Here is a 26120-nt window from a genome sequence, read left to right as displayed (position 1 = left end):
GGGCATGATTGAAGGCGAGGGGAAATTATTGCTGGAGAGAGCTGCAGAAATCAGGTAATAAGCATGATTACTGTAGATATTTTGTTGTGACAAACATACATTTAAACCTCCCCCCAAAGAACAGATTAAGATAATACTAATGGTAAAAAACAGGTAAGCATCCACTAATTTAAAGTGAATGGAAAAGAAGAGTAAGCGTGAGCCCACATTTATGTGGGTCTTCATTCACTGTCATTGAATACAGGATTATTTGTGTTAGTTAAAGTTAAGCACTTACTTAAGTACTTTAGCTGGATTGAGGCCAGAGTACTGATGAGTAATCTGCAGAACAGAAGCCACTGAGAATAACAAATTTGAAAAAAAAATACTCAGAGCCAAATGTGATTTAAACAAACACATTTACTATACACCATTTCGCTTTCTTCATCTTAGTGTTATATTTCAAAGCCTCAGTCATGGATAGTGACTTCACTGTGCAAACATTACACCAGCTTTCAATGATGATATTTTTTAAACTTAAAATGAAACACCTTTTCCCTAACAAAGCCTGAAGTTAACTGATGCCACACTTCAGGCTTCAGTAAACTCTGCAAAATTCTAGTAACCTATTAGTAGCCTACCATTAAAATGTAATTTTCATGATCATCAGCAGTTTTGAAAGGCTGGAAGCAGATCTATTGAGCCTAGATGTTAGCAGGATGATGCAGGTCAGAGTTACAAGGGTGGTTTATGGAAAAATAGAGACAATCTTCAGCTCAGAACTGAATCACCCACAATCTTGACAAAACTTCAAGAAATTTACATAGACCTGGACTGAACAAATTGCTCTGTGGCACGAGCTGCACTAAGAAGCAGGTAACTGCAGGCTAAACGTGGAGCTAATGAGCTGTGCTATAGGTGGCCACTTCCTGCAGAGCTTGTCATGACTGAGGATCTCAATACTCAATAGGACTCCCGAAGGAACATTTGAAAGCTATCTCAAAGAGGCAGACAAAGATAATGAAGTATTTTTCAGTGCAATTCTAAGCGGACATTAAACACTTAAGAAGGACTACCTCGTAGCACTCAGGGGCTCTGTGTTTGCATTAGATTCCAAGCCCACCCCACAGCTGACAAACTAGGCATGAGTGCCTTCAGTGGCCCCACCAAAGCTTGTGAAGTCTGTTATCTCAGAGTAGCTACTATTATGTGTAGACAAACCAATATATTAATAAACTTCCTTCAACACAGAGCCTATGGTTGACCTGGAATCTCCAAATAAATTAACTTTTGACATGACATTTCAGATGGCACTGAGTCTGTGTAGCTTAAGGAACCTAACCCTCTTCCTGAATTACTTCCAGGTCTACCGCTGATCACTCCAGGCCTAATTTTTGTGCGCTGCTTCTTTTTTATTGTTATGCACAAAAGAAATCTGCAATGACAGCAACATGTAATGGATATCTTCCTTCTGTCATGCATGCTTTCCCTTTTGACAGCCTCTTAACTATATCCTTCCATCATTTCAGGTACACTACAGGTGAACCCAGATCATCCTCTGTACTGGTTCTGTGGTTTGACACCGTCTGGAAGGACTGAAGCAAGGACTGTGCTAAGCAAGAAGCATATCAAGTGTCTGAGCTAAATGTTTTATGACCTCAAGCAATATTATAAAAAGACATGGAAATACTGGTAAGGCTTTTCCCTGTATTCCAGGAACCAGAATTGAAAAAAATTCAGATTAGTTCCACGCTAAGGACCAGGGATACACCTCCAGCAAGCATGCCACCATGCTCATGTTACTGGAGAGCTTGTGGACATGTGGATACTAAAGTGTGTTCATGGGCAGCAGATGCTTATAGTGTGGATAGGGCAAACACTGGGTTCACAAGCACATAAGCTTGGATGTAGATTCAGTCTGTAGTTAAATATCCACAAAGAGCTGAAATTATTTCATTACATGCTTCCCTAGGGCTTTTTATTGTAGCTTATCACAGGCTCTCAAAAGATGGAAATAAAGAAGTGCATTCAATATTCAACAGCCTGTTTGAGGAGACTTCTGTATTAACATAGGGTGGTACCTCCCAGTTAACAGTGGTATGAAAACGGACTGTTTAAATTGTCATTACAAGGTAAGGTAATAGTTGAGTCATAAGAGAATCTAGCCTTTCTGAAGTAAATAGAAAAATTGGCACTGATTTCATTAGTCAGGATTAAATTCTATTTACTGTACATTCAGTTGTGTATAAGCCCTATGGAGATGCCTCTTTGCTTCTGAAGCACACTTAAGTAGCAGACTGGAAATTCAGTGTCAGTTTAACTTAAATGAAAAAAAAAAGCAGTTGAATATTAAATTAAATACTGCTGTCAGTCGTTTGAGATTGAAGTGGTTGTTTCTGCCAAAATGGTCATATATCGAAGTTAATCATCTTTTGAGACAAAAAGTGTCATCTTTTGAGATGAAGAGTTCTCAGAGCTTTGGACCTTTGTATCAGGGAGACTACCTGTGTCCTGCGCTGTCTGCCAAAGAGGGAGCCAGTGAAAGTGCTCACGGAGGAGTGATAGCAGTGCAGGAGGGAAACTGCTGCTGGCTGGGCAATCCCAAGAGCACTCTCTAACCTCGGCCATTTGGGTTAAGCGTTGGAAGTTTCAGCTGGGTTGTTCTCAGGAGATGCCCAGGTAACGCCTCGTGAGGGACAGTATGGGACATTGCTGCAAGAAGGGGAGCTGATTTGGCTTTGACATTTCAGGGGTTGTTATGTTCATTTTTAGTTGGTTTTGATGATATTTTAAGCTCTTGGGAAAGGCACACCGAGTTCGGAATAGATGCCTGGCTATGGATCTCTAGAAAAACAGTAAGTATTTATTTAAGGCCATTAATAGCGCCTTTAAGGCCATTAATAGCGCCATAATAAGGCCATTTAAGGCCATGGCTTAGGTAGACATTACATTGATTCATAGTTTTAAAGTAATTTCATGGCTAGTTGTGGCAAAAACAAGTAAAAATGAGCAAGTCTACGTTACAGTGCATAACATCAAGTTTTGGGCATGTATGTATATATACTAATCCTTATATAATGTACGGGACAGAGTGTCCTATGATAATTCTTTGAAAATTACCAGTTCTCGAGAATGCCTGAACTGTTTTAAAGGAAGCTCTAAAATAAACATAGACTCAGAAGAGCAGCCTACTTTACAGTGATCTTTTGTGTAAATCTTGATGTGCTCTGAAAACAGGATAGCTTCCTATACACAATTACAGTCTGCAGTGTAAAAGCCTGTTGCTACAAACTTTAAATACAACACATGCTATCTATGGTTAACTTATCTTAAGCCACTTGCAGCTCCTGTTCTAGAAATATCTGAGTTCTGTAGAACTTTTTTGTATACTTATCATCATAACATCTCTTTGACTTAGAGAAGTGTTATCCAATTTTTTTTATAAAGGGGAAACAGAGGCACTGAGACCAAGTGACTTAGAGTCACACAAGTGATCTCCGATAGGGCAGATGGTTGCAGCCAGCTCTCTCTGATCTCTAAAGCATGCCCTAGCTACTGGCACTATATTTTTCTGCTTTCTAAACTCTTGTTTTCCTTAAAAAGTCTGCAACTGAAATGCTCTTTGAATTCCAAGATTACTTCTTTAAAACAGCAACAGCCAAATGCTTGAGGCCATGAAGAAAAGAAGAAAGGTTGAGGAAGGCATCCTTTTCTTCAAAATGTAACCTCTCTACCTGTAAAATCTTGAATGATGGAAGAAACTACTTGGTGACCAGTTTGTATTATGTCCTTTTGTACCATAGCCATGCTCGGTGGCATCTTGCTGTCTTTTTCTGAGGACATATTCCAGGAAAGAAAGTTGTGCACTCTCAGTGAAAACTATTCCTCACAGTGCTCCCTAAGAAATTGGCTTTGGTAGCATCCTGTCCCTGTGTGCCACAGGTCTGTTGGGATGTACTCTTGTGCAGTCATTATCAGCATGCTTAAGGGAGGGCGGGCTGGAGAGGAATCTGTTGTCTTCTTTTATAAGCCATTTCTTCATCAGTAGCTGTTTCCATTTATGTAAGGAGCTGGATCCTGAGGTAGTACACACCGTGAATGTTTCCAAGTAAATACAATCCCAACACCCAAAGCTTGAAAGGCCAAACACACAACAGCAGGGAGATAGCAATCTTGCAGCTGCTGCTCTCCCTGCCACTCAGTGATCAGCTATTTTCCATTGTCGCCAGGAGCTCTCTTCTGATTCCCAAGCTCTTTCCCTCACTTAGTCTTTTCTGAACCTTTAATGTTGTCCCCAGCTCTTTTCTCCATCCTCTGTCTGTCCATCAGGTTCCTTTCTCATCTTCAGTACTTGTGTCATTTGTGTTTTAATAGACAACAAAAATTGTACAAAGACCCTGATGCAGCAAAGTGACTAGGCAGGCACATAGCTTTAACTGCTGTTGTACTGTTGACTCCAACAGGACTACCAACATACTTAAAATTAACCACACATTTAAGTGCTTTCCTGGATCAAGGCCATCATCACATTGACATTAACCAAAACAAAACAGCACCTGAGATGCAGCAACATAAATACATAGCAACCTCAACCAAACTCAGTGCTGTAACCTTCAGGTTACCTTTCCTCAATGCCTTCTGTCATTACTAGCTATGTTATGGCTACACTTAAAATCTATTCTGCAAGCATATACTGGAAGTAGTGCTTAGGAACAATCCTGTTTAAGCCAATGCTTTCTTACGGTTTTAGAATTTGCCTGGCCTGTTTTGCTAGATCAGGCTCTTGGACAATAAGGTCCTCAGGGCAAGAATCATGTTTATTTTTCTGCCTGAATCATATGTGCTTATATACCACAAAATAGCAGTTAGTAACTTTTTGTTCCGAGGTACAAGGAAGAAGACTTTCTACATATCACAGATGCCTTGGCTTGTGCAGTTGTAAGTGAAAAAGTCTGATAGATAAAAATTTCAAAAGCCTAAGGTATTAACCTTATCACTGGCAATTTACTGTAATCCTAAACATGCAAAAAGACTAAATTAAAACCTCCCATCTTGAATTCTGCTCCCGCTCCTTTTGCTGACCACCTGCCTCCGTTACCTTTTCTCTTTTATTCTCTGTTGGTTACTTCACCAGTTTACACTTCAGTTTATAAGCCCCATATGGTAGGAGCCTTGTCCTTTGTTAATCATAAAATAAGATTAAGCGTATCTTGGGCACTGTACAAATCATTATTGTCTTCCTACAAATGTCTTCCACATGGCCCCACCCTCAGTTCCAGCTGAGAATGCTGTTGTGAACAAGCTCAAAGAATAAATATTTTGCATTCATTTCACCAGCACAATGGAAACATTTTTCCAAGCTGCTGCCAAGATGGTATCTAGTCCTCTTCTGAGTCAGCAGCCCATGCAGCTGACTTTCAAATGGCCAAACTTGCTTGATTGTAATCTTAAAGGAAAAAAACACAGACACAAGCTGTATTTTTAAAGAGCTGTATTGCTCTCCTCATGCACAAGCAGGTAGTGACACTATAAAATATGAAAGCCGGGGGAAAGAAGCTGTAAAGAACTGAGTGGTTTTTGTGATGTCCCCCTTTTTTTCTCCCAACTTCAACAGTTTATTTCATCCAGTCAGAGGAAGGGACGGGGGAATGTTGTGAGGAAGTGAGAAAGGAATATCACTGCTTTATGTAGTCCATGTCCTTTTGGTATCAACTGGCTTTTTACATTCGTTAAAGCTCTGTTGGCCATTAAAGACACTGCATCTAAAAATACAATATAGACAAAACTGGCTTAAGAGAGATGAAGATGGCAAGGAATTCATAGTTCCCTTCCATAAGCCTTTTTTACTTATTCTTAGCTGTATTTTCCCTCTAGTCCAATACGTAAGCAGGCATGATACAACAGAACAGGTTCAAAACTGTGCATCTCTGCTCCACTCTCATGGAAAGACTTTGGTCTATAATCCCTACTGCTTTGTGAATAAACAGCCTAGATGGTAAATAATTTTTGTGTTCCAAAATTGTCCAGATATAGCTGGTAAGAAACTGTCAGCGATCCTATATTAAGCTGAAGCTTTACATTAAATCAGAGAGTATGTATCCGGCTTCTAATTGCTAATAGAGCTTACTCTTATGAGACGTTCTGATCTTCTAGCAAAATAACAGAATGCTTATTAAATTAACAAGTCTAAAATTCAGAAATAAGCTGTGCTGGGAGAAATCAGTTCAATGGGTAAAACCAGGCTGTCAATCTTAAAGCACCCTCTTACATCATGTTACTTATTCGAAAGATATCTATTTATATAGACACATGAGGCCAGATCCTTAGGTTTAGCCTTTTTATACCATGCATAGCGCAGGACTTAGGGTGATAAAAGTAACTTAGCTTTAAGCCACTAACTCTGTCTTCAGCATGCTGGGGTCATGATTTTGGTACCAATGTGTATCTTAAAAAAGACGCATAGATGCTCTAGTTTTAATTGCCTTAACTACTTATAGCCTTATGAGAGCTGTCAAAGCAGCTGGGAATTGATTGGACTCAGCATTCTGGCTATTCATCCTTTCCACCTAGCCTTTCTCCTTTTGATCTAGGACTCGGAGGAACAGGAATTGTAGGACTTTATGCCGTTAAAATAAATTCTCCACTGAGTGAATCCATAGATAGTTGATTAAATTATCTCTGTGGCTGCAGAAAAAGCCACAAGCTGACACAGACACACATTTCCTTAGGGCAGGAAAAAAATCATCTTTATGCAATACATTTTCTCTGCATCCTAAGATTGATTGCCATGAATCTGAACACTGCAATCAGAACACAAATACATTAGGAAACCAGTATTTCAGGAGGTTATGACTGAACATTTTTTTTTCTAAACCAAATAAGTAGCTTTAAAAAAAAGCAAATTAACCAACAGAAAATAGCTAGTAAGATGTTTGTTGCATATTTTAAATACTAAGAGGGGATGAAAATACCAAATGTGATACAAAAGATAAGACTAATAGGGAGAAAGTGAAGTGAGAGAACACAATATTAATAAAATGGGAGCTATAACTAAAAAGAAGTAGTGTGGTATAGCTGAAGCTTTCTATTTTTGTAATGTTCAGTTCCAGGTGAGTTTACTGGTTCATTTATTCTTTATGTCCCACTGAATCTCACTATGGACTTTCCAACCATATTAAATAATTCTCCTGTGGGCCTATATTCAATTCAGTGGAGCCACCATGATGCTCTGTCAAAGGAGACTGAAATAAAATCAGGTGAGCTCAAGATATTTTTCCATTAATATGGTATCTAATTGTTATGTAGTTCATCAAAACACTATTCATTTACTAAGTTTGCAACTAATTAGTTACATGCCAACTGTTGGACAAATATATACCATTTTTAAATTAAACACACTTTCACGTGGACAGCAACAGTTCCTATAGGGAGAAATGTTTGAACAATGATGGCTTGTTACAGCCCATAGGATCTATTAGAGAACAGAATCATCTCCCAAAAGGAGTGCTGGTATTAAGGCACTTAAAACTAGCCTGGACACAACAACACTGCAAGAGCTTTCTTCACTGGTAAATGACAGCCTTTCGGGCTCTAATTTCTGTGATCACTTTACTGTGGTGTAAATCAAAGCTGAATCACAGTAATGTCCTGGTACTCTAATATATTCCCTTAAACCACATGAATGCTGAAATAGGGAGTTCTTGTACATTTGCAGACCAGATTCCTTTTTTCCCAGCCTGTGCTTTTTTTCTTTCCTTAAGACAACATCAGACTCAAAGAACACTTTTCTGTTCTCTTCATCAGATTTAAATCTCTTTAATCAGCCAGCTAGATTATGCTCTGATAGGTGGCATGGCTTTTTGGAGAGAGCCACACTGAAGGACCTGCTGCATATATCCTGGTTCCCAGGCTCCTTGCCAACAGCAGGGTGTGATGTAATAGCCTTTCACGCTGAACAAGTTAACAGCCCTGTTTTTGAGTATACTACATTTTGGCTAAGAAACAGCATGAATAGCCTTGCCCTCAGGGACAAGGGAGAAGAACAGAGCTGGCAGATCTTTAAGGACGCTTTCCATAGAGCTCAAGAGCTCTCGATCCTCAGGTGTAAGAAATCAGGAAAGGACAGCAAGACACCAGCATGGCTGAGTCAAGACGTGCTGGTCAAACTAAAGGGCAAGAAGGAAATGCACAGGCAGTGGAAGCAGGGACAGGTATCCTGGGAAGAGTATAGGGATGCTGCCCAGTTGTGTAGGGATGGGGTCAGGAAGGCCAAGACACAGCTGGAGCTGAACTTGGCAAGGGATGCAAAGAATAATAAGAAGGGCTTCTACAGGTATGTCAGTCAGAAAAGGAAAGTCAAAGAAAGAGCACCTCCCCCCGATGAGCAAGACTGGCAAACTGGTAACAACGGCTGAGGAGAAGGCTGAAGTACTCAACAAGTTTTTTCCCTCAGTCTTCATTGTCAACCTCTCCTCCCACACCTCTCGAGTGTATAGACTGCAAGACGGGGACTGGGGGAGCAAAGTCCTTCCCACTGTAAGAGAAGATCGGGTTTGTGACCACCTGAGCAACCTGAACATACATAAGTCTATGGAACCTGATGAGATGCATCCCAGAGTCCTGAGGGAATTGGCTGATGTAGTTGCCAAGCCACTCTCATGATATTTGAAAAGTCATGGCAGTCAGGTGAAGTCCCTGGTGACCGAAAAAAGGGCAATGTTGTACCCATTTTTAAAAAGCGTAGAAAGGATGACCCTGGGAACTACTGACCTGTCAGCCTCGCCTCCGTGCCTGGGAAGATCATGGAACAGATCCTCTTAGAAGCTCTGCTAAGGCACATGGAGGACAGGGACATGATTCAAGACAGCCAGCATGGCTTCACCAAGAGCAAGTCCTGCCTGACCAACCTAGTGGCCTTCTCTGATGGAGTGACTACATCAGTGGACAAGGGAAGAGCTACAGATGTCATCTATCTGGACTTCCGTAAGGCCTTCAACACGGTCCCCCACAACATCCTTCTCTCTCAATGGGAGAGAGATGGATTTGATGGGTGGACTGTTCGGTGGATGAGGAATTGGTTGGATGGTTGCATCCAGAGGGCAGTGGTCAATGGCTCCATGTCCAGATGGAGATTGGTGACAAGTGGTGTCCCTCAGGGGTCCATCTTGGGACCAGTACTGTTTAATATCTTCATCAGTGACGCAGACAGTGGGATCGAGTGCACCCTCAGCAGGTTTGCAGATGACACCAAGCTGAGTGGTGCGGTTGACACGCCTGAGGGACAGGATGCCATCCAGAGCCACCTGGACAAGCTGGAGAAGTGGGCCCATGTGAACCTCATGAGGTTCGACAAGGCCAAGTGCAGGGTCCTGCACCTGGGTCAGGGCAACCCCCAGCATCAGTACAGGCTGGGGGATGAAGGGATTGAGAGCAGCCCTGAAGAGAAGGACTTGGGGGCACTGGTGGATGAAGAGCTGGACATGACCCAGCAATGTGCACTTGCAGCCCAGAAGGCCAACCGTATCCTGGGCTGCATTAAAAGAAGCGTGGCCAGCAGGTCAAGGAAGGTGATTCTGCCCCTCTGCTCTGCTCTGGTGAGACCCCACCTGCAGTACTGCGTCCAGATCTGGAGCCCTCAGCACAGGAAAGACATGGACCTGTTGGGGTGGGTCCAGAGGAGGGCCACAAAAATGATCAGAGGGATGGAACACCTCTCCTGTGAAGAAAGGCTGAGAGAGTTGGGGTTGTTTAGCCTGGAGAAGAGAAGGCTGCGGGGACATCTTGTTGCAGCCTTTCAGTACTTAAAGGGGGCTTATAAGAAAGATGGGGACAAACTTTTTAGCAGGGTCTGTAGCAATAGGACAAGGGGCAATAGGTTCAAACTAAAAGAGGGTAGATTCAGACTAGATAGAAGGAAGAAATTTTTTACAATGAGGGTGGTGAAACACTGGAACAGGTTGCTCAGAGAGGTGGTAGATGCCTCATCCCTGGAAACATTCAAGGTCAGGTTGGACGGGGCTCTGAGCAACCTGATCTAGTGGAAGATGTCCCTGCTCATTGCAGGGGGGTTGGATTAGATGACCTGTAAAGGTCCCTTCCAACCCAAGCTATTTTATGATTCTATGAAGTGCTACTGTTTAACCAGCAGGTAGCTGCAGACACAATCTTGTTTTCCTCTCTATATCTAGGACTGGAAGAGAGTCCCAGCTGTGTGTTACGTCTCTCCTCTTCCATATGCTGGAGCAGCAAGGACTGTGCAAAATGGATACAGACCAGACTCTTTCAGTCCCTCCTGTGTGCTGTATCTGCAGTTTTAACAGGACTTGCTCACACAAGCTTAGAGTAAGTCTCAGACTATCTTCTGGCTGAGCTGCCCTCTTTTTAAGAACGTTCTGGGAAATTACTTGGTTCAGAAGTTACTTGGAGAACAGTGGTTAACTACACAATCATATGGAAAGGGCCATTTGTAAGCATGTTCTGCCTTTGCCACTTCTGAGCAGAGGAAGCCCCAACCCTGTTTTTCACCAGAAGAGAACTCAAAGGCAACTCCTCAATTTGGAACTAGCATCTTCTTTCTCTGGCCTGGACTCTTCCCATGCTGGGAAAGGGGAAACCCATAAAGGCCAGGAAATGATGTACCACAAAAATGCTTGTGTTTGCAGGAGACAGGGAATACTGCTATTTTCACAGTGTCTTATGCATCAGTGGAAGAAGAAAGGATGAAAAAGAAAGGATACAACCACATTAAGCTCAACACACTATGTTCCACTTTAAAATACGGGCAAAGCGGAAACAGGGCAAACATGTTCGTTACTGAATTTGCAACCTCTCTACATTCCTTTCACGGTTAGTAATGTCACATTAGAGAAGAGTTATCATTTACCACTTACTGCCTGAAGGTTACACAGTCCAAACAACACAAGGCCAAAGTACAGAGTCATGAACTGTACTGTGAAAAATCAAATTGCTCCTTCCCCATTTAATGCCATGCACAGTAATCTTTTGGTATAGCTTTGATCTCTTATCAGCTGAATTTTTCATTATAACCTTCTAACTCAGCCACTAGGAACACCTACACACCCAGAGGAAAGCCTGTAAGAGCTGCTGGAATGGTGTATCACAGCCTCATCACATCTAGCTTTGGGCACCTAACAGAAGTGCCTCAGTTAGAAATGCAACACCGGGTGTCACTCCCTTTATAATCAGCGCAAAAGGCTGTTCAGCCCACTGAAGATCTGATTCATCCCCTGCAAATTCCTCTCTCTGGGATATAGAGACAACTAGAGCTACTATACTCCCAACTTAAGCAGCTCAAATAGGTTTCTAAAGTTAGGTGGGATAAATCCAGACCTTAGTGATTATCCCAGACATCCATTTAGCATGAGGTTAATTGCTTAGGTTTGTATACTGTGTTGAGATGATACTCGCTGAAGGAGGATCTCCCTCTGTCAGGAACTGTCTCCCACTTTTTATTCCCCTCACCGGAATCTAAGGCTTAAAAATCACATCAAAATACACACTGTTCTAAGTGCTACTAAAACATAAAAGATTTTAATTACATCTGCTGGGAAATAAATATTTTTATTCTTTCCTCCATGCCTTCTCTCTTCCTGAACAGATTTAACCATTCTGCGCCACAGGCTCAGACATATAAAAACCAAGTATACAGTCAAGTTCAAATGCAGTTAATAATAAAAATGGGCTAAGATTAGTTCCAAGTCCTGATACTGCACCTTCCTATAGTTATCTGCTGTTCTGTGGGTTTTTTTAATAATAATTCCGGGTCTGGGTCCAAGGGTTCCTCTTTGCTACTGCAATATATATAGCAATCATGAATCATTTATAATAGTCCTGGGATCTCACACATTATCATCACTAGTTAAACAATGTGATAAGTAAATGAGATTTAAGTTGACAGAGCCCTGTAGATAAGAGTCAACTTCTCATTTCAGATGTCATTATAGAAGCTTCCCTGTCATTAAACTGATCATCTAACAGCATGGCCACTATGAAAACATTTATCATATAATTTATAGTGTGTTTTTAAGATAATTGGAATTGTTATGCCAAGAAATGGTGATCTAAGTAAACAAGAAATTGAGTTTGCCTTTTACAGATTTGTTTATGGCATGTGCATTGTGAAAACGTATTTATTAACACACAGCTCCAAATAAATGAAACATTTGAAATACAGTACTCAAATCAAGACTGTTGGTCTACTGCTGTCATATTTGTCAAAGAATGCTAGGTAAATAACTCACAGGGATCAAAAGACACAACAGTCCTGAGTGAACACCCGTCAGCTTCAGATTAATGCCCTTCTGCAGAAGCTTAGCCTTTCTCTCCTCTAACAGTTTCTCCTTCTAGAAAAGCATGGCAAATCTCTCTCTCTCTGGTCTCTGCTGAAAATTAAACATCCAGGGCTTTGTTCCTCACAGATCTGTAGCTGCTGACATCTGTTCCCAAGTAAACCAAAAAACTAATGATTCACTGGCAGCCCTGCACACTCACTGTTCTCAGATATAAATGAGAACAGAGGGTACAAACCAAAGATAATCAGGCACTGTACATCCTGTGTATTTTTTTATATATATATATGTATATATATGTATTTCTGTATCTTCTGAACAGGAGATAATAGAGTCCAACATATTGAGTTTCCACCCAGACTCTCTCTTGTACATATATACAACCACAACAGTTGATAAATACTTGCTCAGAATTCTGTTTCTTTATTCTGGCATCTTCTACTCAACTTCATATTGCCCGAATCAGCAAATAATTAAAAACAAAACAAACTTTTCAGTCTTTCGGTCAGTGGAATGTGCTAAGATTATGTTGTTTCCCCATTTCTATTCTAACAGGTACAAAAGGCTCCTCTGTAGCTGCATAGCACAGATAAACACATTCATATGCAAATAATATGACTGATGGACTGAAACCTACTAAAAATATTTTTGTGTCCTACAGGCCTTTGAATTTCATAATTTATATATCCCAAGACTACTAACTACATGGAAAGGCAGTGAGTTGTCTAGAGAAAAGTTACTTCTGGAGTTCCCTAACTATGAATGTAGGATGTATTTTATTTAATACTTTAATTATTTACTTTTGCATAGCAGCAGAACAGAAAGTCTGTATTTTGCAGGGGGAGTTTGGCTTGCTTAATCTAGAAAAAACAAAGGTTGGCTACAGGTACAACAGGATGTAACAAACAATGAATGAAAATGGCTATTAATTATAAGAGCAAATGGTCATAACCTGTCCCTGAAAACAAATTACGTTAAAAATCAGAGACTTCCTAACCATTAGAGAAGGGGTCCCCAAAACAGGGCATGTGCTTTACTGGATGTGTGTGAACAACTTGAAAGTAGTACATGAACACTGATCCCATACCTAAACACTTGCAGCATAACAACTGCTGCTGCTGCTGTGGAGGTACCTAACACAAAAGCAAAAAGGTTTTGGGATCGCTGTGTTAGTGTATTCAGATCCTGGAACAGCTTTCCCATGGGCGAGTGGGAGGAAACTTCCTGCTTTTAAATAAATCACTAAGAACTGGAATGGAACAGAACTTGTAGTTGTTCAACAGGGAAACAGACCTCATGAACTTTTATGTCCTTTACAGTTCTAGATTTCTAGATACAGAAAATGTCAAAGATTTTACATTCTGAAGAAAAAAAAAAGAAGAAAAGTTGGGGAAAGACAGATGGAGGGTAGTTAACTCCGGTGACAGGTCACAGTTTGCTAGTTCCATGAGGAAGGGGAACGGTGAACAGAAAGATAGTCAATGCAAAGGAATTAACATGAAAAAGAAAGAAGGAGCAAAAAGGCAGAGGAGCACAAAAAGAGAAGAGCAGTGATGCCTCTGAGGCTCAGGCTGGCCAAGGGAGAGGGGAGGAGGCACAACAGCATGCAGTGTGGACGGAGCAGTGGAGAATATCAGAGGCTGGAATTCATGTATTCCCAGGAACTGCTGAGTTCATGCATTCCCAGGAGTTGAAGAAACCACTCCTATGAAGACACCTCTACTATGTGGGGGGCTGGATAAATACCCTGGTAGTGCTACCCTTCTTCCTCTACTCTCTGAGCTGGGGCAGGAGGTGTGACAGCAACTAGTGCCATTAGTCACCAGTTGTCCCAGTCATCCCAGACTCCAAAGGCAGCAGGAACTCAAACTCCCTGCAGCTCATACTGTGAATTTCCTTTTGATATGCTCTCCTTGGCTGCTAGCTCTCATCAGCTCTTCCTAAGGGAGATAAAGACAATCCTAAATAAAACTTTTATCCTTCTCTAAAGTGGCATCTCAGCAACGTATGCTGCAATCTGTAGCGACTGCAAAACTGACTTGAGAATAGTGCAAAAATTAGTTGCTATTTGGGTGAATCAGAAGGAGAGCTACCACCTTTGGATTCCTAGGGCCTTATCAGCTGAATACCAGGAGAAGCTGAGACAAGTCTAAAGTAAAAGGCCCATGAAATTGTTCTCATTCTGTTCCGCAGTATGGACACACACACTGTAGCCCATCGGTTGTAATACAAGAAACAGTTAACGCACAACCCTGTACATTTCCCAGTGGAAAACTGGACACATGCTTTTACTTACTGGTTTTGAGGTAGCACAGGGAGCTGGTGTCATGATAGGAGGCTTGGCTGCGCTTTGAGATGGGGGCAAAGAAAATCTCTGCCCTGTGTCCGGAGGTGAAGAACAGTGAATCCGTGTTTCTAGTCTCTCAGGCTCATGCTTATAGGATTCAAGAGGAAACGTGGGCTGCTTGGTCACTTGTGTTGGGGTAGATGGAGAAGAGGAGAGGCCAGAGGCTGTAAACAGGAATAATTACCGCAAATCAGTTCAGAAGAAAAGCAGACAGAAATCTCAGCTTTACAGTGAACCTGTATTTTTTCATCCTATTTCCCCAGCCTAAAAGTATGTATCTCACGTCCTCGTTTATGAAAGGGAATTGCTCCGCCTTGCCGTTAAAACTCTTTTAATCATTCAACTGGTTGAACTGTCTGATCCATTCACAGGGAAGCATAGTGGCCAGATGAGAGTGCTGGAGGTTCATGTTGTATTAACCTCCTGTCTGATTGCTTATTTCTAACGATCCTCAGCACTGGTATTACTTTATTGTTATAATTTTAATACTCCTGTGAGTTTCAGGATTACCTCTATCTCATGGCAAATGGCTCAAGAGCTTTAATGTTTGCTTTTTCTTCTTTTTCATTATTTTAACAGTATCTCAGCCAGCAGTTAGAATAAAAGTAGGAGCAGAGGCGAAAAGAAACAGGGCATATTTCCGATGAGCCTCAGTCTGCTTTCTATAAGGCTCTTGGCAATGCCTTTACACAAACTAGAAGTGTTTTCAGCAGCCTTTGAGGAGAAAGATTATTCATACCTTTTGCTGAAAATCAATATCAGCAGCAGATCATTTCTCTTGTGAGCATCCTGTTTGTATTTGACATGTGTATCTACCCCAGCTGTATTTTTGGTTACCTTCTTAGGGCAGTTCTGAATTGTGATCAAACAGATAATTTAAGCTATATTTATTATCCATTTAAGAACCAGCAGACATCCACAACCAATTAGAAAATTCAAGTTACGACATCTGTGTTTCTTGTTATATCTATATGTACGTCAGCAAACAAAGGATGATTCTTTTATGCCAGCATAAATCAGGACAGACCTAAATGCATAAAAACTGAGGCTAAACAGAGCTACATATTTTTAAGTGGGCCATATGATCTCTGAACTTGGTTCACTTCTTGTACTTCCAGAGATTTGGGCAGATGATCAGTTAGTCCAGAAGGGACTCAAGTCCATCAAAAGGGAGCAGCTAAGTTAGCATTTAATAAGCATAAAATCCCAAGCCATTCAAACAAGTGTTTGAGAACATGATAATGCATCTTCATGATAAGTCTAGCTTATCTTCTCGGTGTGAGCTTATAAGGCTCCACCAGAGATTTTTGCACCAGACATTTTCTCCCATTCAAAAGCTTTTCATTGGTGTACATGCAGCCTCCACCGGTCCTTCCTTTCAACCCAGGGTAAAGTGCATTAGTGCAACTCACTTTATCCTCATTACCTCTCAATGTCACATTTTACCTCGTAGACAGCATTTTCAAAGAAAACTTTGTATTGGTGGAAAGTAAGAATAAAACTCAGTAATAACTAAGATGCTAACTCAGAAGACTAGAAATCCAACAACTCAGGGAGGGATGTGTTACTTGAAGAAACTATTACTCCTGATGTATCTGGGGAAGAGTTACCATATCTTATGATTAAAGGAATTAATGAGGAATTTAGGAACCTGTTCCTTAGCTATCATTCTTCATTGAAAACAACCTTTCTTGATGGCTTTTACATATGAAGAGATTTAACTTCAAGAGAATAGAATCACTCATCAAGAAACCTACAAAATAATTAGGCTCTAATGTGTTTTATTTGTAGTAGTTTTAGTGGTGCAGTGTAAGGTATTTATTTCTTTCAAAGAAAATCCTAACTCTCACTGAAAAATGTTAGCTTTGCTGGAATCAAAAAGGACTCCCTACTCAGTCCCTCTCTTCAGTCCTTTTCCAAAATTGCAGCTGCCCTCCAAGGACTTCCATTTCATTTCATAAAGAGACCTGCAGCTCTGCCAATCAAGCAGCAATAACCACAGATCCAGTGGAGACGGGGTGTTGTAGGCAGATATAAATGTTGGCTAATGCAACATGCCAGGGGCTGAGGCAAGAAGAATAACCCTGGTATTTTGAATGTCCTCAGCCTCTGCTGATTTCAGTGGGACTGGAGGGCGTTCCACATCCTGAAGGATTAAAAGGACACCTCACTTGCCTGTTCAGTTTTTGCTTACAGACAAATTTAGATAAACAGTTCTGGGGAAGGTGCTCTTATCTTCTGTGTTTGTATGGAGGTACAAATGTTTCCTGAGCACTCAGACTGGGGTTTGAGGTGGATGGTAGCTGTAATTGATGCAAATGTAAAACCACTAAAAGGGAGAAAAACACCATTAGATCTTAACGTCTTGCTGCTGGGATGTGTTCATTGTGCGCTAATGTATTCAGCAAGTCTACAAAAACATTTCCAGTATCAACAAGCTCTGCCAAAAGAGCTATTACCAGCCATAAGGAAACCACATATTCACCGTCCTAACACGGCTGGCCTGCCAAGTGTAGAGGACATCTATAGGACACAGGAAGATGTGGATCAAAGGAGACCAAGGAAGTAACATCTCTTACATCCTATGAAAACTATTGCCACCTCATTATAGATGTGTAACAGCACAGCCAGGACAGGCAGCGTGGTTTCCATTTTATAAGAACATTCACTGGTGGTGAATCTCCTTTTGGATGCCAGCCTTGGACACTTGGCACGACTTTTTATGGATGAAGAGCATATGTGACTCCAGCAACTTTACTGGGAGCGCTCTGAGCCTTAGAACTGTCTGTTTCAACAATACTCACCGTGAGGCACACCCTAATACATCTGAGATTCAATTTTTCTGTGACTCAGTTTCCGCACAGAGGTGGAGGGAAAATTATAATTATTTTGCAGGGTATTTGATTAAATTATGTAATTAAGCTTTTCAATCTTTGGTATTTAAAAGCCTACCTCATAGCGTTATTGTGGTATCTATGTTATTTACATTTGTACAATACTGAGATTGAAGGAATAATCCCATAGGAAATGTTAAATATTTTTTTGATTATTAAAAAACCAGATTTTTGGCTGCTGTGATACAGCTCAACATCCTAAACCCTACAAAGGATTTTATAAAAGCCTGCCACATAAAAGAATGAAAATCTGTAATATATCCCCAGACCAAAATCAGTTCAGGAGTAACGGAACTTTGTATTAACTTTAATCCTATTGGACTGCCATCTAAACAGGCAGCATTGGTGTAAATACATAGTTATATGTATAAGCAGTAGCTGCCCTGTTCTACTACAAAAGAAATCCATTGCAGAGACAAGATACAGCTATATCCCATGGCTGAAAACAGTTCATTTTGGAGAAAGTACGCATAAAAATTAAGCAGTGAAAACTAGCCAACAATTCTAGAGTCTTTTATAATGAAGCTGAAAAACTTCAGTATCTACATAGGATTTTGGACAAGAAACAATCTTTGAGATTGGCTGCAAACTCTACTGGTTCTGGTAACAAGATGAACTGATATGGCAAGTAGTTATCTCTTATGCTAATGTTTCTTTCATCAGACAATGAAATGCATAATGAAATGTGATATTTTCATGTTAAGAAACTAAATAGCTCTTCCTTTTTTCCATAACATAAAACGAGAATTTTAGACCAAAAAACAAATGAAGGAGGGAGAAAAAATCTAGCAGATCCATTACTGTGTCACTGCCTAACATAAGGTTTTGTCCTGTGTTTTCTATTGATCATCCCTGTCCAGTTTTAAAACAGTCCAAGAGTTTTGGTTTGTTCTGATTCAACCTGGCATTTCCTTTCTGGGGACAAAACAAGAGCGAAAAGAGGATAGCTTTGTGGTCTCCTTACTGATGAATCATAAGTCATAACATTCACATAATTGAATATGCATATGCATAAGAATATTCATAAGAATATATGACTACATGGTGCAAAATTGCATTAATGTAAAGAAACAACTTTCATATTATAGTATAACTTTACTCAGAATATATATGTGAGACCCTAATAGAACTAAATAGCACTAGTCTTAATTTTGAGCGAAATGGGGCTATCTCCAGTTGCCTCTTCCCTGTGACAGTGCTGTCTCTGATGGCACGCAGTGGTGGCCCAGCATTCCAGTCTGTGCCTGTATTTCAGCAAGCTCAGCTGGGATCTAGCTGCACATCACAGGTTGGATGCAAGAGCCCTGAGAAAGTACTGCCGTAACAGCAGAGCCCACAACTTTGGCCCAAGTTAGCATGCAACGCTAACTGGCATTTAGTTGGTCACAAACATACAAAAATAATGTTGCTGCCTCCACTTGTTTCTCTAGGTACTTGTAACTATTTCTTTTAAATAAAGCCCTTATTTTGCATGGCATTAAGTTCTCCACCCACTTTGGCATTCTGATCAAACCAGCCTTCCACTGATACATAACAGGAAAGGATCAAGCGCTACGTTGTCATTCACGTACTCCCAAGGGAAGAAGGGTGGCTGCCCTCCTAAATTTCCACATTCCCCTGGTGACACCCACAATTAGTTCTGTCACCTACATTTCATGCCTGACCTGGCAGGATGCATCTGGTGGTTTCTGGGAGGAAGGATGCTCACAGCCCAGCAATTCCTGCCAAAGCCTCCCTTTTATTTATCAGCTCCGCTACATGTAGTTCTGCCCAGAGCTCCAATCAACCCCTTTCCAGAAAGAAAAACAGCCCCTGCCCCCATGAACCTTTGGAGCCACCTGCCCACCAATGATGCTGCTAGGGATTTCAGGGATGTGCTAATGCTCCTGGACAAAAGGCTGGCTTCGGGTGGTTCGGAATAGAGTCGCACTCCCCTGTTGAGGGCCCAGACGACACAGCCAGCAGCCTGCTCTCAAACTTTACTTTTGTATTTGTGCACTTGAGATGAAGTAGCTAAAACCGGTGAGAGTTACTGGCCATGAAAAATAAATCGCTTTTGCAGTTTACCTCTTCCTAGGAATCACAGTATTCTCTCATCCTGTACCTGATCAAGTAGCTAACGTCATTGCTAACATATAAAGCTGTTGCTAAAATAGCTTTCCAAGGTTATATATAGGGATATATTCATTTACCATTTAGACTGAAACTTCTCAGAAAAAAAAACGAAAGGAATTTCCATTTGCAGTGGCTCCATGTGACACTTTTTGCCTGATTCCTTCCCAGGACAACACTGTCCTTTCATTTCCATTCTTCAGCTGGCAGTGAAACAGAGAAGGCGGCAGGCTGTGGCTGCTGAATTTTAAGTAGTTAGCAGCACAAGTGAATCTGAGTTGAGCCAGCTGTTCATTAAGCTGATTCACTCTTCAGACACAATACTATGTTAATTTTGACACATAAGCAATTTGATGCAAATTACATGAAATGAAGTTTAATGCCACTTAATAGCAGTAGAACTATGAACCCAGAAGCAGGTAAATGGCTACTGGCTGTTTCTGTTCAAATAGTACTGATGATATCGACGCTAAGTGTTGTAAAATACCTGTTGGTTAAAACAAATAAATAAAATTAAGCCCAAAAAGTAATCTTAAGAGTTATTGTACCAAAAAATATGATAGATACTGCCCAGGAAATTTCCTGCTGTATCTAGCAATTTCACTTATGCACCAATTCAGGATGCCTCCCACCCTACAAGAACTACGGCTTCTACTGTTGAACCATATAGCCTATATCCGTGATCGACAGTGCATCACTCGTGTAATGGCCAGGCCTTCCAGTCCTTCAGCTAAGCTCACTGCTGCTGGCTGAACAGCATCTATCCTAGCTGCATTAGTAAGCACATTTGTTTCAGTCTTATTGATGACAACTCCATGGCTTTTCATGTAGCTGGTACACCATTCAATGGGAAGCTTACTTGTTTCCAAAAACATCCTTCAGAATTTTTTATTAATCCAAGGAAGAGTAAAATACACCCTTTAAGTCATTAAAATATCATATGCTGTCTGAAAAGTTTCACAGGGAAATGTATATTTTTGCAGTAAAAATCTGATTTCTTTGTATTAGTTCAAACATAGCAAAGGAAACCAGTCCTTAAGTGGTCTCAGCCACAGAAATACCTGAACCTGAAAGCACCAACTTTTGCTTTAGAAGCTATTTCACTTTGTAAAACCTTAGAAAAAGCCGTGTCAGTTTCCAGGATTCAGCCCATTCTCCTCTGCTTGTGGTCTATTCACACGCCTAAACAACACTTGTATCTGTGGAAATTGCAATGTAACACCTTTTCCTCAAAACTGAGAAAATCAGGGAGCTGAAGAGTTTAATTAGTAAAGTTTTGAGAATTGTTCTTCTTTCTGAAGATCTCAAGGCCCCTTTATGAGGAAAGGCTGATCAGGAGAAACAGTTTCCCAATGCTGTATCCTTTAAAGGGTTTACTGCAGCTTTCTCCTGCACTGCTGATTAGACAGAGGATCTTCCACCTTGCCCAGAATTGTACATTGGTTATCTTAACATTTGTTAAATGTACTTGACAAATTTGGAAAGACTTGACACGTTATGTCAGCATGGCTTACAGAACATAACTGAAATAGTATTTAATTTCCTTAGAGCAGCTTTTCAAATACCCACCATCTGGGAACTGAACGCAGGCTACACCACCAGTCTCAGATACAGAGAGCTTTGCAGGCCTTGGGAGGTTTCGGCTTTGTGTTGTTTTGCCTTTTCAGAGTGCACTGCGAGGTTCTGGATACGTTACCAAAGCAGTCCTCACCTCCACACTATCAGGCTGGATCAGTCTGACAGGCTCCCAGCTGCGGGGGATCTACACTGCGGAGCTCCCCTGGTCCCACTGCCCAAGCACCCTTGCAGGTGGTTTCTACCCTCTCCTTCTCCCAAGCTTAGCACCTTTTTGAGACTGAAACATCCACAGTCAGCCTGCGTTTTCACACTCAGTTCTTAATAGTTATTCTCTACAACTAGATGAGTTTCATCACTTTTGGTTTTGCACTGCCTGTTTTCAACAGACTTGCTTTTTTCCTTTAATCAGACAAATTTCTATCAGAGTACATGAGTTGATCAGGGGGCTTCATTGTCAGGAGAGAGGTGGCTGTCAAGGGCTGTGAACTTGGGCTCATAGGGCTACAGGCAAGCTGCAGGAAGTAGTACATAGGATCCAGAGATGTACATAATTATGAATTTGTTGCTTTTAAAGCAACAAATACATGGGATCCAAACACAGCAAGCAGAGACCAAAAATCCTGCTGTAGAGCATCCCTCCCAATGGGATTTTTCTAGTTCTCGTCGGCAGGAAGGTTCCAGTCTGGCTTCTAACTCCCAGTTTTCTGCCACTCCTTCTCCATTGTCTTGCAAATAGTGGAGAGAATACCATGGGAAAATAATTCATAGCAAAGAAACAGAGATCAGCCATGAGCTTGATGGCAAAGAATGGCTCTTTTCGGGTTTGTTTTTTTGAGAGCGCCAAATGCACATTCCACTGCTGTTTGACAGCCTGACAGGCGATACATGAAGAGGTCCTGGTAGTGACTGAGGTAGCCACTGCATAAGTGCCTGAGCCAGGCATGAGCAATTAGCTCAGCATAGTAATTATATTGAGAGACTCAGCACCAAGACTTTAGCAGACACCACGTGGCTATGGCCAGCACGCACTGTCAGAAACACAGGCAACACGTACCTTGCTAGCACAAGTGCCAATGATAGGAGTAAATTATTAACAGTGATCCTCAGCAGGGAACAGCGTGATAGAGAAACATCCTGTCGAACCGCAAGAAGCAGGAGGAGGAGGTTTGGGCACGCATCTCTATGAGAAGCACACGAGAGCAAAGAATGCTTTATCCTCCTGTGCATCCATCACCCACAGAGCACGGGGTCAAGAAGCTTGCAATACCAGCTTTTCACTTTCTGAATCACCTGGCTAACTTTCCAATCCTGCCCCTGACAGCAGAGCAAGAGGAGTTTAAGAGTTCCACCTTCCAAATGGCTCCTGCTGTACACAAACCCAGGACTGCCGATAATGGGATATGACATTCTGCAACCGCTGCCTGGGGGTAACTGCTGGGTTGTAACAAAAGCTAACTGTGCAGTACTATGATACCAATCTAAAAAGTCACTAAAATGAAAATCAATCACTCCTCTTCATTCAAACTGTGCTGGAAAGACACATGACATCTGTGCAAACCCCGAGTTTCTTTTTCTGATCCAAACCAGATGACTAAAGAGCGTAAGCCCATCCATGCAAATAAGCCACGTGCAACAGTTGGCCCTTATCAACATACTGAGAATTGCTGAAAGAAAACTCCCCTCTGACTTCCCAGCCCCATATCAGCACGTTAGCCAGGCATAGCACTACATCACATGGCAGAGATTCACATGGTCACTTGTACTATGTGCTGGTTATAGCCGGCTGCTGTGAGAAACAGTGCCTACAGCAGGACTACTTTATTTACTTAATACACCACCTGGCATTTAAACTTTCACAGAGTACTTTGTGTTCAGAGGCTTTAATGAAATAACTTTTGTTTTCTATTTTAGCAAAGACGTCTGGCTGCTAAAGCTAACATTTAACAGCTCTTTCCACATTAACCTCAGTTGTCCTATCTAGGCTTTCTTTGCTGTTTTGAGCCAAGCTGAGCTAAATGCTCCCCTGCCATTACAGAAAGCTGCAAACTGCCTGTCTTCGGTGACACTTCAGTGGCCAGCACTGTCTGTCTCTCCATCACCCTGTCCTCTGCTAGAGGCTGCTGTAACTGCTTTCTGCCCCAGCACCCTCTCCCTGGTTTTGCACAGCAAAGCTTCCAAGCCGCAGTTACCATTGTCATCATTTGTGTTTTGCTTCTGGAGAACCCACTGTGTGCAACATGCTTTGCAAACAGGAAAGATAACACAGGCCCTGACCTGAAGGGTTTACATTTTGACAGGCAAAGGAAAAGAGGAGGAAAATTAAGGGGGGAGAGGAGGGAGGGGGAATGGGGTATGCACAATGTATAAAGACAACTTTGGAAGTAAGTACTCGCTTGTTCTGATGCTTAATTTCACACTTATGGATTTCATACTTAATCACTGCGCTAAATGTCAGCTTTTTAAAAGCAGCTGCTTGGGGTGTTGCAGAACAGGGTAAGTTGTTGCTTGCCCTATGATTTATGATATGGTCTTCCAATGTAAATTTAAAAAATGAGGGAATTGAGGCAACGATTTTCCTAGCTCGCTTGCTCTAAATCAGTGCCTTAACTCTGTACCTTATTTCTGCAACATGCTAAAGCAGAGGAACACCCCGTGGAAACTGAAAAAAACCCCAAACATTTTACAAATATGTCACTAGAGATCCAAATTAATGAAGAGAACAGTCTAAATCTGAGCCTGCAGAACCCCGCTGAAATCACTGTGGGTGATTTCATCTGCATAGCACATCTACTCTGTGTGTGACCGAGAGACAGAATATTAACGCACATAAAGACCACTAGGATATCCATTTACAGCATACACATGAAAGCTCCAGGGCTGGCACCAGGGGAATGCATCCTGTAATGCTGCACACAGCCACGACCACGCAGCGAGAAGGCAAGCGTTTAGACTGTGCCCCTTTCTGAGGTTCGGAATAGAAGGTTATAAGGCTGTTGGAGCAGAGTGTTCAGGACTCAGGTTCTGGGACCTGCTCTCTAATTTATCAGCTTAGCCTCAGTTTCCTACTCTTACAATGAAAAAAATAGCTTAGAGGTGCTAGTAAAGGCATCAGAGTTACAGCTGGGTTGCAAGGCTCACAGCACAGTTTACTTCTGTTTATTTTCTGCAATGCTTACAAGGGCACTGAGGTGAGAGTAATTAAGTATCTGCAGAGTACTCCAAATCCTCAGGAAAGCTGTAGCTAGAGAATGAAGCCGTAATTTGCAATTTCTTTGCTTCTGAAATTCATGTTTTTCAAACCCTCTGTTCTGCTCTTATTAAAAGAACAAAAAATCTCCCTCATTCCAGATCTTTTCAAAATTCAACAGGAGTCCAAGCACTGCTTCAGCCTGTGGCATTTGCCTCTCCCCACTGTGTCTGACTCAGACTTCTCTCTCATCATAATTCCTGTCTTGCTAACCTGGGAATTAATCTTTTTGTGCACATATGGCACAGCAGAGACGGCACAGTGCTCTCTAGCACACCTACCAAAGCCTTCTGAAGAAATAACTAATGACTTCATGGCTCTTGTTTGATTGAAAATAAATTGCTATGGGCCTGCTCCTGCTCCTTGTGCCACTTGGTAGTATAATTTCCATTGCCTTCATTGGTACTGGATCATGCCTTTAGCTGAATATTAGTGCAGTAAACGGCTGCTTTCTCTAGGCACTAGCCTGCTCAGAGACTAATCCTCTCCTTCCCGTGAAATGATCCACACAACACTGGCTTTCTTCTGCCTTTCACAATTAGATCCTGAAGTGATGTAGATTACAACTAACCTCAGATCTCTGTCCTTCTGGTTAGCTCTAATCCAGACTGGTTTCCCGATGCAGTACAAACACTCGTCCTGGCACAAGTATAAGGGCAGCAGGAAAGGGGCCAGGAAGAAAGCAGAATCACTTTGTGCAGTGGCATTGCTGGTTTATACCACTGGAAGTGGACAGAAAACAACAGCCCAAGTTCTTCTAACAATGGCTCTGAACAGAGTTCTCCATCTAGGATCTGGCTGAGGGCATGAGGGAGAAAAAAGGGGAGAAGGCAGCTGCACAGCCAAGTACCAAAACCACAACTCTATCGAAAGACTTAAAATATGCCCTGAATTGGGATGTACTTATCTACCACTGGCAAGTCCATGCTTCCCATATATGATGAATCAGTTACCATCTTATTTTCTTCTCCCAGCACAGAAGCTGGGTAAGCTTGAAAACAAATGAAGCCCTGTCCTCTTGCTGTGATTCTCCACACTTACCAATAACGTACTGTCATGATATCCAGCAATGAAATGAGGCTGAAGAGCAGCAATATCACATCTGTACATTAAAACTGCAGCATGGAGCTGGGAGGTACCCCAAGAGGCTATCCGAGGTACACTGAAAGGTATGTCTACAAAGATGGTGGTGTTGCCACAACTGTGCAAGTCAAATACGCTTAGCAAGCACGCTACATGCACAACAGAGCCAGAAGCACTTGGGCCCATCCTACTTAAAGAAAGAGTTCATCCAGAAATGAATCCCTACTTTGTTAACAAAAGCCTAAAGGGAACTTTAAACACATACCTGGATAAATATCAGTCACATGAAATGAACAAACACTCACCCTGGGGTATTGAATGATCCTATCATTTTGGAGGTCCCCTTAAACTCCATCATCTTATTCTTCTTACCTGCCCATGAGTAAAATTCAAACTCATGGGAGGGGACTAAACTTCAGTGATGTCCATTGCATTGGATCAACCAACACCTGGTCCAATTTTATATCTCTCTTGCCAAGTGTTTATATTGACCACACACATTTCTGATATTTCTGCGTCAACTACCTGACGCAAGGCTGGTCTGTGCCTTCCCTTCCACGTATGCTTTCTTG

At 41.6% G+C, this 26120-nt stretch overlaps 1 protein-coding gene and 1 long non-coding RNA gene across 4 annotated transcripts in view; one reads left to right on the top strand and one right to left on the bottom strand.

Annotated features, from left to right (window-relative positions):
• The window catches only part of PRKAG2 (protein kinase AMP-activated non-catalytic subunit gamma 2), a 230124-nt gene that overhangs the window by 62768 nt on the left and 141236 nt on the right, over positions 1-26120 (bottom strand). For both annotated transcript variants that reach the window (XM_072854749.1, XM_072854750.1), the window contains one exon: positions 14584-14798. In XM_072854749.1, the coding sequence (XP_072710850.1) occupies positions 14584-14798 (215 nt within the window). The remainder of the gene's footprint in view (positions 1-14583; positions 14799-26120) is intronic.
• The window catches only part of LOC140648552 (uncharacterized), a 38597-nt gene that overhangs the window by 8844 nt on the left and 3633 nt on the right, over positions 1-26120 (top strand). The window contains exons 2-3 of one of the 2 annotated variants that reach the window (XR_012041273.1): positions 1509-1671; positions 10167-12064. This is a non-coding gene — a long non-coding RNA (uncharacterized lncRNA). Of the gene's footprint in view, positions 1-1508; positions 1672-10166; positions 12065-26120 lie in introns of those variants that run through there. The other variant, XR_012041272.1, reaches the window with a different exon arrangement.

Source organism: Ciconia boyciana, chromosome 2, assembly GCF_034638445.1.
Source record: "Ciconia boyciana chromosome 2, ASM3463844v1, whole genome shotgun sequence".
NCBI classification, from domain to species: Eukaryota; Metazoa; Chordata; class Aves; order Ciconiiformes; family Ciconiidae; genus Ciconia; species Ciconia boyciana.
The sequence above is the reverse complement of the archived record's forward strand: the minus strand, read 5'-3'. Positions and strand labels throughout refer to the sequence as shown.